Source organism: Castor canadensis, chromosome 5, assembly GCF_047511655.1.
Source record: "Castor canadensis chromosome 5, mCasCan1.hap1v2, whole genome shotgun sequence".
Taxonomy (NCBI): domain Eukaryota; kingdom Metazoa; phylum Chordata; class Mammalia; order Rodentia; family Castoridae; genus Castor; species Castor canadensis.
Window position 1 is genome coordinate 160,308,522 of NC_133390.1, and position 14,308 is coordinate 160,322,829.

Here is a 14,308-nt window from a genome sequence, read left to right on the forward strand (position 1 = left end):
AACCACCAGGCCTGGTTTGACTTTTTGTTTTTGAGTAAAAGAAATGACTCCCTAATAGTCTGGCTGATTGTGTCATATATATAATCAATTAGTTACACTACAAGGTATTTGGAATTGGAATTCAGAAATAATACCATGAGCCTACCCCTTCTGCAGCAAGCCTCATCTGAGCTCTCAAAAACCTCAGCTTTTAGGATAACTCAACTCCTTACAACATATTATCTCTGGACCTGTTCAGGTAAGAAAAAATAGGCAATGGATTCAGAGAAAATGCATTTTTTTCAACTCCCATGGCAAGTTATAAAACTGATTAATTCATTCACCTGGAAAACAGGGATAATAAAAACCATCTTAGACTGGATACAGTGGCTCATGGCTATAATCCCACCTACTTGGGATTAGGAGATCAGGAGGATCATGGTTCAAGGCCAGACAGGCAAAAAGCTGTGAGACCCTATCTCAACAAAATAAGCCAGGCATGGTGGTATATGCCTGTGATCCAGGGAGGAGGATCATGGTCTGAGGCTGATCCTGAACAAAAACAGGAGACCCTATCTGAAAAATAATTAAAAGCAAAAAAGGGTCAGGGTCCTTGCTTAAGTGGCAGAGTGCCTGCCTAGCAAGCACGAGGTTCTGAGCTCAAACCCCAGTACCTCCAAAAAAGTAAAATAACATTCCATCTTATAATAATAATGCTATGTTTCTCTTAAAACATACATTTGGAGATAATATATGTCTAGTAAATATTCTATAGTAGGTAGGCAATAAATTTTTAGGATATAACTGGTTTGTCCATGTCATAGATATTAGTTCTTCCTTTTGATGCCAATCCTACAGTGATTCTACTTAACATAAAGTACACATATGAAAACAACTACTTGCCTATAGGTATATAGGATAGCTGAATACCAAAAGCAGGAATTTTGTTCCCAGCACTCTCTTTTCCTGCCAAAACCATTTGAGTCTACTTCATGTCACTGCTATGGTTATCTGTTCCAAAGTAGGAAAGTCAGGTTGCATGGGCTTACAAGGTTTCCATATCCATGTACTCATTACTTCTTCCCATTTCTTTCAGGGCCAGTTAACAAAGTAGGTAAATGGAAAACTCCTGGTTTATTTTATTGTTGGTAATAGAGCTACAGGCAAAAGCAGACTAGAAAGAACAGTATCATTTAGGAAAATACTAATGAGTCAGCTTGAATTTTGTATTTCTAATCATAAAGCCAAGAGAAATCTTCAGTTCGTATTAATAACAATTTGGCTTTCTTTTAGGAAAGGATTTTGTTATTGAGATGTCTCTCTTTAAACTGTCAATATCTGAAGTCAAGTGACAACCCTCTATTTGCCACCTGTGACAAATTAGGTTTCCTATTTGTTTTATTTTCAATTTAATTTCTTTTGCAGTACTGGGGTTTGAACTCAGAACTTTGTGCTTGCTACACAGGTGCTCTTCCACTTCAGCCATGCTGCCTTTTGAGGAAAGGAGGTTTTAATTACAAAGAGAAAGTTCAACCCCAAAACCTATCATCATAATACAGGTACCTCACAGGCACTTTTTGAACATAACAACATAATTTTAAATAAACGAGCCAATAACCAAAAGAGCCTTAAGAAGTCATGACTAGCCATGATAAGAGATCCACTTCTGCAAGACCACCACCACAGGAAGGAAGGCACTGTAGAGATCCTGTACAGATCCTCCTTGGTGCTTATACAGTCCTTACCTGACAGTCAAAGTCCTGGAAGTTTCGTGTACCATTCTGTCAACAGAAGGCAGAAAACACAGTCAGTTTCCTCATGTGGTTTTCTAAAATGTGCAAATTCAATTCACAGTGAAAACAGTGCATGTGCACCCTCTTGGCTGCCATAAAACTAAAATGGTTCTCATCAAAAGGCTTCAGAGACAGGGTGGTTTATTGACATGTATTAGTACAGGCTACATTATCAAAGGTAAGATTACTGGTGCGCTTACTGTGAAGATAAAGCCTAGTGTCCCAGAAAATCTTGTAATTTCATGCTTCCCTTCAGAAGGAGAACAGTGAGAATTTGTGGAAAGAGAGTGAAACATCAGAGTACATCCTCAACACACATGGGAAGGGATTGGAAGGAAAGCCATCAGAGGTCAGCCCTAAGAGAGGTAAAACAGATCAGGAGCCAGGGTGTCCAGAGCTAGGAATTAAAGGATTATGAAAAGGACATGCCATGGATGGATGAGTAATGTAAGACCTGAAATCTAACCTTTGTCTGATTTTAAGAAAAGCAGTGCCACTGAAGGAGAGAAAAATAGAACAGAGCTCTGAATATAATGGCATACCTGTTAATGTCCTATGAAACTGCTAAGAAAAAATGACAAATCACCAAATCATTTAAAAATCAGAACATAGTCAAAAGATACAAAGGAAATTCACCAAACTTTTAACAAGGGATTGTAAGATAGTAACGTTTGAGGAAAAAGAAAAGTTAGTGGTGATGACTCAGAGGCATTTTTGCAGCATTTCAGATGCCAAAGATGCAAGAGTATGACATCAGAGGAAAAGAAAAAAACAAAACAACAACAACAAAAAGCCAGTTTTGACTTGATTTTTCATAAAGTATTAAGTTGCTCCCTGAAAAGTCATCTCATTATTTAGAAAATGTTTTTTCTCCCCAACAGCTTCTCAAAGGTGAGGAGTTGCTGATAAACACCTCAAAAGTTGCCCCTCCATAGAAACTCTAGATACCTGATCACAAGAGAATGAATACTAAGCACCCCATCCCACTTTGAGAAGCTCTTCTTGGAAACAGTTCTTCTTTGGGCTAGCTCAATGGTAAAGCATTTGACTAACATACTCCAAGTCCTAGATGTGATCCTGAGGACCACAAAAAAAGGAAAAAGGAAACAGTTCTTCCTGATTCTACCACCTACACTGCTGGCAAGTTCTTCTTAGAAGAACTAGTAGAACAAGCTGGGATGATCTGGAGCTACTCTATTTGGTGTAGTAGTCATCAGCCACATGTACAGTTTAAGTTTTTATTGTAGTTTTGGGGTTGGAGGGTTTTTTTGGAAGATTTTTTGAGTTTTTTTGATGATACTGGGGTTTGAACTCAGGGCTTCTTGCTTGCTAGGCAGGTGCTCTCCCAGGTGAGCCATGCTTTCTGCTGTTTTTTTGAGACAGTCTCACTAGGTAACCCAGGCTGTCCTTGAACTTGAGATTTTCCTGTTCTAATTTTCCAACTGCTGGGATTACAGACACACCCTACCAAGCCCAGCCATTAAGTTTAAAATAAGAAATTCAGTTCCTCAATGGCATTAGCCACATTTGGAGTGCTCATGCTATTGGGCAGTGCACATACAGAACACTTCCATTACTGCAGCAACTTCTACCAGACAGCACTGATCTAGTAACCAAAAGCTTCTGAATGAATAAGATTATAGGTAAGTAGCCCTGGTTTGTCTAAAGGTGGCAGGCAGTAAAGTCATAACAGGTCAAGATTCATATAGAGACTATAGATGACACTGAGAACAAGCAAGACAGTGATAGAGACCACTAGTCTAAGCATTAATTCTGACACAAAATTGTGTTTTTTAAAAAATAAAGTCTTGAGCTCGTATGTAGCATTCATCTATAATCCTACCTGCTCAAGAGGTAGGAGGACTGAGGTCCAAGACTAGCCCAGGTAAAATTAGCATGAGGCCTTATCTGAAAAACAAAAAGCAAAACGAGTGGCTCAAGTGGTAGAGTGCTTGCCTAGCAAGAACAAGACCCTGAGTTTAATACCAGTACCACTAAATAAATAAATAGATAAACTAATAAAGTCTGATGTAGTCACAGAACAAAAAGACAACTAAGACACTGCTGATAAGACAGGATAGCACATTCCAAGGAATAATGCTATAAAGTCATAGTGTTCTATGGCTCCCATTTAATCCTATGAAATGTCTGACAATTTCTTCAGAGAAGTCACTGTGTTTAATTTCCAGTCAGACTATAAGAAACTGAAGGAAGGACCCTAAAGAGACTAAGGTAGATGGTTTCTGTAGGCTATAAATGAGCAGCAGGTGAATTTCCAATTCCTGACTCAAACTTGTACCTTCTTCCAAATATAGCATAGGGCCTGGTGTCAATCAGGTGCTCGATATATCTATAAAATGAACAAGCCAATTAAAAAAAATGCTGAGATTTTTATTAAGACTTTGGGCCAAATAAACAGTGACAAAAAAAGGGACTCTATTTCATTCCAGTTTAAGATATGATAGTTATCAAATTAAAAAAATGATCTTTAGAGTTTGACTTCAACTACTTTAAAATATGCAATAAAAAGACTCTTTAAGTGCTGGGCACCAGTGGCTCACACCTGTAATCCTAGCTACTCAGGAAGCAGAGATCAGGAGGACTGAGATTCGAAGCTAGCCCAGGCAAATAGTTCTTGAGACCCTATATCGAAAAACCCATCACAAAAAGGGATGTGACTCGACGTGTAGGACTTGAGTTCAAGCCCCAGTACTGGGGGGGGGTGGGGGGGAAGGGATGTAAGAGAAACCGAAACATTAACACCACCAGTTACTTCTGCATAGAAAATATGAGTGGTTATAACTTTCTTTATACTTTTCTATGATGGCATGTACTTTGCCTTCTAGAACTACAAAACAAAAAAAAAATTTATATGGTAAAAAAAGTGTATTCAAGTTAGCATTTTGTCATGAGATTTAAAGATTCATTTAATCTTTTGATGAATGATTTATAATGATATAAAAACATATCATGTAAGGGCTTCAGTCTTATGGGGTTCCTAGAGTTTCCTTTAGAGATTTAGAAAGAGTAAATAAAATCACTCTAGTTTGAACTAAAAATCTTGGTCATGGGATATAGAGTCACAAATTCTGATGAGCTCTTCAGGAAGCAGCTGTCACTGCTACATGCATGAATTCTTCTTCTTCATAATCATGTGATCATAGCCATGAGGCATTTTATGGGGCATGAACCTCAGATGAGCACAAAGGGAAAATGGCAATTCCTTCCACAAATGAAAGCTATCTTGCTTGTTGAGCACATAGCAAAAAGCAACTACATGATCTTAATCCAATGTACACAGCCAGACTCCCAGAAAAAAAAAGTACTAATAATTGGGGGTTGGGGGAGGAGCGACATGACAGACTAATGCTTGCTTTTTCCCACCATTTTTTTTAAGAGATGCCAGACCTTCTTTAAGAATGACTTTGAGTTTCATAAATGGTCATCCTGGGGAAAAGGATACAGTTGGGTCTGTTTGACAGTGTTTGGGATCAGAGTTCTGAATGGAGATGATTAGCTGGCTCTGACTCAACTATGATAAACCAAGGCCCCATTCTCTGCATTAATTAAAAGTGCACTACTTACTACTCACTGGGTGCATTCTGGGAGGCCGAGGACTTCCTGGGGCCCTTCCCTGGAGGCTTGTTTGTTGCCAGTGTTCCAGGTATATAGTTACCCTCTAACACAACTAGAAATTCCAGGCTGTGGGTACTTCCTTTCTTTTTTGTGATTTTTGAAGAAGCCATTAATTCCATATTCAGATAAGTTCTTGCACTTGGCAGACTTAACACAAAAGAATTGATAGAAAAACTGTAACAGAAAAACTTGGAGAAAGAGCAAAAAATGTACATCAAGGAAAAAGAGCAATTATTGCCCGGAGCCAGTGGCTCACACTTGTAATCCTAGCTACTCAGGAGGCAGAGATCAAGAGGACCGCAGTTTGAAGCCAGTCCAGGCAAATAGTTCACGAGACCCTATCTCAAAAAAAGGCTGGTAAAGGGGATAGGTAAGAAACCCAAAACATGATAGTATTTGATATCCCCACTGCAGAGGAACTAATACAGAAACCTTAAAGTGACAGGGGTCAATATGAGAAGGGGATCAGGAACTAGTGAAAAAGTCAGTTAGAGATGAATCAACTTGAAATGTAACACATTTGCACATGGAAGCAATGCTAGGAATCTCTCTGTATAGCCAACCTTAACTCAACTAGCAAAAACACTGTCTTTCTTATTATTGCTTATACTTTCTTTTCAACAAAATTAGAGATAAGGGCAGAACAAATTCTGCCTGGAAGCGAGGGCGGGTGGAGGGGAGAGTGAGGGGGCGCGGGATAGGGGGAAGAAATGGCCCAAACAATGTATGCACATATTAATAAACGAATAAAAAAATAAAAGCAATGAAAGTTCAAAAAAAAAAAAAAGGCTGGTAGAGTAGCTCAAGGGGTAGGCCTTGAGTTCAAACCCCAGTACCACAAAAAAAAAATCAATTATTACTGTAAGTTGCACTCAAGGTAGAAGCCAGTTAAGGGTGGTATTTTTTGGTATAGCCTTAGTGCCAAATGTAGAAGGTAAATGAAACAACTCAAAAAGGTAAAATAAGGGCTGGGGGTGTGGATCAGTAGTAAAGTGTTTGCCTAACATGCACAAGTCCCTGAATTCCATCCCCAGCAGCAAGAGAGGAGAGGGGAGGGGAGGGGAGAAGAGAGGAGGAGGAAGGTAAATTAAAAACACTAATTGCCAGAGAGATGAGATATAGTTCCTTACACTAGATCAAGTCAAGAGGCATATATAGTTTGAAAGACAAATGACAACAGACATGATGCAAAGAAAGACAAGATACATAACATATTAAAACGAGCTACCCATTGAAGAGATTTGTAGAATTTATCTGTTCTGTAAACGTGCAGCCAGGCTCTATGTCTCATTCACCACTCACTGTTCAAAACATCATTTTGCAGAGGTTATGAGCATCTCAACAGATGTGGTTTAAGTAAGAAATGGATACTAAAGAAGAAGGGAACTGTTATAACGGTAAAGGCTTTATAAATAACTGATCTAAAAAAAACAAGAACAAGAAAAACTTGCCAGCAGATGTGGAGACACACACACTTTAATTCCAGCTACTTGAGAGGTTAAGGCATGAGGATCAAAAGTTCTGCACTAGCCTAGGCAACTTTGGGTCTCCCATGTCTCAAAACAAAATTGAAAAAAATGAGCTGAAGATGTACCTCAGTGGCAGAGCACTTGCCTAGCATGCACAGTCCTGGGTTCAATCCCCAGTACTGGAAAAAAATATACACTTTCCAAAGAAAATAAAATATGGGATTTCTATTTTAACAAGATAATAATCCTTTCCAACAGAAAGTGGAATGAAGGATGGAAGATTACACAACCAAAAGAGTTTAAAAAAAAGCCCAGAAAATACCCAGCTTGTGTTTAATAATAAAGATGAATATAACCATTAAATATAAATTAACTGATATAAATTAATCATTTTATAACCATCAGTAAGCCATTTATAAGGAGAAATCTGTTCAAGTTGATAATTTAGAGACAGGTGAAAACTTTATGTGTGTGTGTATTTAAAATTTTTACATCACATGTGGCTGCATAAAAGCACAATTCCTAGGACTTCAACTTTTTACATCCGACTGAAGCTGCCCACAGACTTGTTAAGCAGATCTGGGAGTTACATCAGTGCTGGTCATTCTAGCCTCTGTATACAATCAAGCTTGAGTTACAGCCTCTTTTTATTTCCCTGTTTCCTTTTTAAAATAATTTCCTTTAGGAACTTAATAATTTTGCAGAATTTTTCTTAATTTTGCTTTATCATGTTTTGCACAAAGCAGAGCCATTATTTAACACAGCTGTTAAAGAATGTTAAACTGACACACATTGTATTCTATAAGATGGTGTATTTGTGCATTAGATTTGCCTGAAAATCTTTAACCATTTCCATTCTTTTTAAAATACATGTGTAATGTATACATATTTAACTAAAGAAATTTATAATCATAATTATTTTATTGTAAAGATTTTAACTAAAGTTTTTCCTTTTCTCTCAAAAAAAAAAATAAATAAAAATAAAATAAAATTTTTACATCAATCATTACCTTCAAAAAATAATTAAGAAAAACTCTTCCTAAACAAATTTATAAAGCGGTAAGATACTTGGATAAATCTACAATCAGATAATCACCTATTACCTAAAGTACAATTTCAACTTTAACATAACTATTTACACTAACATACTATTAGGCTAATGTTATAGGTCACTGACACCTGCCTTAAAAATACCTTGGGCATCCTGATAAGTTGTGCTAAGATTTAGGCTCGTCTCACCATCTCCTGCCTCTTGTGGTTGAGAGTCTTTTTGTCCATCAGAGTGACTCACTTGGGAACTCACTTCTTGCTCTAGTTCATCTTGATCATTTCTGATAACAGATGTGACAGTTGCCTCTTAGCAACCCGTTAGTACACATCAGATGTAATACTTCACAAATATTCTCTGATGAACATGTCAACAAATAAATGTGATTTTAACTGCAGATTTTTTTGTGTGTGTGGCATTAGGGATGGAACCCAAGGTCTCATGCATGCTAGGCATGTATTCTACTACTGAGCTATAGCCCAAGCCCCTTCATTTTCTTTTTCTTTCCTTCAGCCTCAGTCTATTCTCAGAACACACTCAAAGACTGTGCAGTGGTTATACCACTACTGGGCAGACCTTACAGAGTGAAAGGGACCTACCTCTCTAAACATTCCTCCAGACTAGCTTCACCCACTGTCCCTTATCCCTAATTTCCCCATGCCAGGTCCCCAGTGTCACTTTGCCTGCCATGTTTTCATAATTCTCTCAGACTCTAGGCCGACAATGAGACCTGACATATAAGGAAAATACTGCAGGCTCACACAGAGCTGCATGGAGGATCCTGATGCATCCTGCGCTCCTCCTATACTCATTACACCGTGACTTCAACCATCTCCTTCCACTTCAGTTACCTTGAACCTTGCTCTATGTCCTCCTCATTCTCTTCTTTGGCAGTACTGAAGTTTGAACTAAGGGCCTCAAGCTTGCTAGGCAGATGTTCTATCACTTGGGTCATACCTTCAGCTCCCCCTCTTTTTTTTTTTGGTGGTACTGTGGTTTGAACTCAGGGCTCACAGGCACTATACCACTTGAGCCACTCTGCCAGCCCCAGCTCCCCCCCATTTTTAAGGTGACCTTGACACAAATCCTTCTGTCTCAGTTGTCCTAGAGATTACAAAAATGCTGATCTCAGGATTCTCCCTCTTTCAATTCTAACATCTCCCTCTCTCCCCCTGCATGCATGTCTAGTCATTACTAGAAAGGAAAACTTTAAAGTGAAGTTTCTACTGTAACAACCAACACAAAGTAAATGACTTCTTTCCATTCATCCCACTAGGTATTTATTCCCCTTTCTGATATATCCTCAATTCTTCAGAAGCTAACGGTGACCTCCTGATTCTTTTTTCATGTCTGACTTTTGGTTTTTACCAGACACCTACTATTTAAACCAACAGTAGGTAGAGCAATACAGGGAAAAATGAAGCATGGTCAATTTTCCTGCTTGTTACTAAATTGGAGGAGGCTGAGCAAGAGGCAATAGATGGTGGGAAGAGCTTCAGACCTCCAGATGGACATCAAAGTCAAAAGATGTTCTAGTTCTGACTTCACCATTTTAATAGACAAGCCCTTTTGGAAAAGTCATATGACCTCTAAGAGGCTCATCTGTAAAATGGAGTTAGAAATGCCTTGAATACCTGCTTTATAAGAGGTTGGGATAAAGTTGGGATATTAATACTTGTGAAAATGCTCTGAAATGTTTGGGTTTTTTTTTCCCCCCTCAGTATTGGGGTTTTGAACTCAGTGCCTTGCATTTGCTAGGTAGGTACTCAGCTAGCCACCTGAACTATGCTTCCAGTCCCTTTTGCTTTGGTTATTTTTGAGACTGGGTCTTATGTTTATGTCTCAGTCAAACCAGGCTAGGATCCTTTTGGGTGCCACCAGCATTTTTTATTGGTTGAGATGGGGCCTTGCTAACTCCCTCTCCCCACCCCCTAGGCTGGCATCATCCTGTGATCCTCCTGATCTCTGTCTCTTGAGTAGCCAGGATTACAGGTATGAGCAACCATATCCAGTATATGCTTTTTTTTTTGGACAGGGTCTTGCTATGTAGCCAGGCTGGCCTTGAACTTGCCATCCTCCTGCCTCAATCTCCTGAGTGATTACAGGTCTGTGCCACCACACCTGGCAAATGCTATTTTAAAAATTAAGCAAAAAAAAAATAATAATAATTATAATAATAATAGTAAGGGCTAAGTGTAGTAATCCTAGCACCCAGGAAGCTAGGGTAGGAGGACTGAGAGTTTGAGACCAGCTAAAGCTACATAGCAAGTTCCTATCAGTCAGACTTAGCTACATCATAAGACCTATCTCAAAAATAAAAAAAAAAAATAAAAATCATTTCATACTTCAATGCAATTTCTGCCTCCCAAACAAAGTAAATACTGGTGGTTGCTTCTTTTCATCACTGAAGACAAAACAAGCATGGCAAAATCACCTACTTCTTGACAATTCTGAGCTACAGACAAAGTTACAGGCATACTAAAATAAAATGGGAAAAATACCAACAAATGACAAGAGTTAACTTAAGCTTCACTTAAAGCTATATTGAGAATGCTTCCTTATGGTCATCTCAGGACAAATTTCTCTTTAACAGGTTGGGTCTTGATTTCCTTTAGTTCCCTGAAGCCTTGAAGGGCATAGCAATGTCTTTGGCTAAGAGAATATTTATGAAAGAATGTATAGAAAGATGGGATGAAATAATAAACATCTTCACAGAGGTGATGACAAAACATCTACAGGGTGAGCATAATGGAAAGGGCTTGGGTTTTAGAGAAGAAATACTTTCAGTCCCGCTTATTGACCAGGCAATATTACCTACTTCAAAAAGATAATCTTAAATGAAAGAATGTATGTAAGCATCTGGCACATAAAAGTTACTTAATAAATGTGTGGTAGCAGGAAAGGAAGAAAGAAAGAAAACAACAACAAAAACTCCCCAGGTATCTACTCTTATTCAAATCTGGAGGCTTTTCTCCTTGAGAATCAATGGTTTTCAAGCATGGTGACTAGAGGACATTTAGAAACATCTGGAGATATTTTTTGGTTGTCACCACCAGGGGGTGCTACTAGCATTTAGAGGGTAAAAAGGCCAAAAATGCTGCTAAATCATCCTACAATGCATTGAACAATGTCTCAAATAATTATCCAGCCCAGCTGGGGGCATGGCTTCAGTGGTAGAGCACCTGCTTCGCAATAACAAGGACCTAAGTTCAAACCCCAGGACTGCCCTCATCCCCCACAAAAAAAATAGTTATCGGGTCTAAAACATCAACAGTGCCAAAATCAAGAAATCCTGCCATATAGCAAGCACTCTTTGGTACTCAATCTGAGAAAGTTACTTTCCCTTCTTAGCTTTAGTTTACTCATTAGCAATATGGCTACAACTTTATCTGTGCTCCCTACCTCATCAAACTGTTGAGAGGATCAAATGATCAAATGAGAGGCATTTTCCTCATCATACCTTTTAAAACATAAGCAAAAGCACATACTTTCTGGGCAAAGACAGCAGGATTTACATACTGGGGAAGGTGGGAGGATAATGGGAGTGGAATTCTTTGGGAAGGCCAAAATCCAAAGGGGCCTCTTGCCTATTTGCCCACTTAGCTGGAGCATAGGAGCTCTCATGAATGGGACAGGACCATATCCCAGGGAGAGAGATGAGCAAGATGGAGTGTGGGAAGTGGGTGGGGACAACACAGGTATATCAGAGAGGAGCTGACAGATGTAAGGAAGTGACATCTTGGTGTCTATTTGGCCTGCTATAACAAAATACCATAGATTGGAAGGCTTAAAACAATAGACTTATTTCCTCACGGTTTTAGAAGCTAGAAAGTCTAAGATCAAGTTCCAGCAAGGTTTGGTTTCTCTTCCTGGTTTATTGACACTGCCTTCTCAGTGTGTCATCATACAGCAACAGGGAGAAGGCCACCAATCCTACCAGATTAGGCTCCACCTTTATAACCTTATTTAACTTTAATTATTTCCATAATGGCCCTATCTCCAATATAGCCACATGGGGAACTGAGATTCAGTATATAAATTTGTGTGTGGCAGGGGCGGGAATATAATTCAGTTCATAGCATTAAGGCATACATCAGACATGCCCAAAGCATTTCTGTGGCCTCAGATTAAGGCACAAGCATTAAATTCAGTTCTTTTCTATGGACACATCCACTAACCCTTTCCTTTTCCAGCTGCCTTTTTTTGTGAGATATTCAGGCAATTAACTCCTGCAACTCTTTCTGTTAGAAGCCTCCTTGAGCATCTTGTGGACTTCCAGAATCAGAGAAGGATTGTCATCTTATTTGTGTCCCAGTTCTCAAATATCTGAGCTCCATCAGGTTATGAGTTTCCAACATTGGCAAATTTAAATAAATTTAGGTCCAATTCTCAATTGTGGGAGCTTTTAAAAAGGCTCAACTGTCTGGGTACAATAGCTTACACCTGTAAACCCAGTACTCAGGAGGCTGAGGAAGGAAATCAAGAATTCAAGGCCAGCTTGAGCTACGTATCGATTCTGTCTCAAAAATAAAAATAAATACATGGACAGGAAAGGGGAAGGGGAAGGGGAAAGGAAAAGGAAGGAAAGGGGAAAGGGAAGGCAAGGGGAAAGGAAAAGGAAGAGGAAGGGAAAGGGAAGACAAAGGACTGAGGGTATGGCTCAGTGGCAAGGCACTTACCTAGGCATTAAAAATTTTTACATCTCCCCAGGTAATTTAAATGAGAAGCCAAAAAGATAAGAATCACAGACCACAGAGAGTGTGTCCTGACCCTCCTCCCTAAAATTCCAATTTAGATGGTATGGAGGAATCTGTATTTTTTAAACAATCCCTCAAATGACTCTGAAAATTAACCAGGCTCAGGACAGGTTACTATTCCATTCCTGAAGCTAACGTGCCTGTCCTCATCTGTCTTGTGGATATTCATTTCTGTGGTCAGACATGAGCTTTACAGCTCCAGATTTTATTTCCTTTCTCCTCTTCATGGTACATCATTTTGGGGAAAGCCCCTCATTTACACAAAAAAAATGTAGTTAAAGGAGAGTTTCCTTGAAAAATGAGGGGAATCAGTAAGAGAAGTCAAGTGGGTATTAAAAAAAAAAAGTGTTCAGCTTGCTGAAAGAGAGAGCAAGAAGTCTAGGGAAATATAAAGGAAGAAGTAACCAAAGTAGGAGCATAGAGAAGATATCACAGGGATGAAAATGGAACTGGCAGGATCCAATAGCAAATGAACAAACATGTAAGTCAACAGCCTTGGCTGCTGTGAAGGGTCTTGCTGTGGGGAGAAAAAGATTATGAGCAACAATATCTTCTGGTGCCCTCATCTCCTCATCCATCATCCCCTTACTCTATCAATTCTTCCCTCAAAGGTTAACAGTGGACTCATGCCAAGCTATAAGAGAACTATAGTAGAGGATAAAGACAGCAAGTTGAAAGAATAGGGTGCAAAAGAAGGAATTTCTGACACATTTACTGAACAGAGAGGGACAGAAAGATCAGCTGGTCTTAAGTTTTGTTTTGTTTTGTTTTGTTTTTGGTGGTACTAGGGTTTGAACAATGGTACTAAGGTTTGAACTCAGAGAATCACACTAGCTAGGAAATGCTCTACCACTTGAGCCACACTTCCAGTGCTTTTTTGCTTAGTTATTTTTTGGATAGGACCACAGTCCTCCTACTGTGCTTCCTGTACACCACCAAACCCAGCTTATTTGTTGAAATGGGGTCTCACTAAACTTTTTGCTGGGCTAGACTGGAACCACGATCCTTCCAACCTCTGACTCCCCTGTACCTGGGATTACAGCATAACCCACCATGCCATAAGACTATTATCTTAGCTTTTTGGTATCTCATATCACCCCACTCTACTTGCTGAGTCCTTGCTATGAACTATATTGCTTATCATGAAGTTCTCTAACACTGGGCTGGAGGTGTGGCTTAAGTGGTAAAGCACCTGCCTCACAAGCTCGAAGTCCTGAGTTCAAACCCAAGTACTACCTCAAAAACAGTCTGTAACACTGACATAAAAATGAGGTACACTACCAACATCCAGGTATCTCTGGTGAAAACTGTGATGTTGGCAGAAAGTTCACATCACAGACTTGACAAACTTTAGGGGGAGCACTGCAATCTGTGTATAACATAGGCCATGGATCTTAAATTTTCCTGATAGAAAAGGAACTTGTATTCTAAATCAAATACCATCCACATAATTTTCTATTTAACTTGGCCATATTATATTTTCCCTTAAGATTTCTACCCATAAAATAGGAAAATCTCAAAGATGACTGAATTTGGATTATGGAAATGAAAGAAAGAAAAGGGAGGGAAGACAAAGAATGGGTTAAGAAATGTATTTTAAAAAGTGTTCCTTGCATCAAAACTCAA

The 14,308-nt window shown here is 39.0% G+C and overlaps 1 protein-coding gene and 1 non-coding gene across 5 annotated transcripts in view; both read right to left on the reverse strand.

Moving 5' to 3' along the window:
* LOC109693737 (protein NDRG3) overlaps positions 1-14,308 on the reverse strand; it is a 69,699-nt gene that overhangs the window by 39,534 nt on the left and 15,857 nt on the right. For all 4 annotated transcript variants that reach the window (XM_074074709.1, XM_074074706.1, XM_074074708.1 and 1 more), the window contains exon 3: positions 1,725-1,760. In XM_074074709.1, the coding sequence (XP_073930810.1) occupies positions 1,725-1,760 (36 nt within the window). The remainder of the gene's footprint in view (positions 1-1,724; positions 1,761-14,308) is intronic.
* Positions 8,584-8,714, reverse strand: LOC141423765 (small Cajal body-specific RNA 17). The gene has a single exon (XR_012448576.1).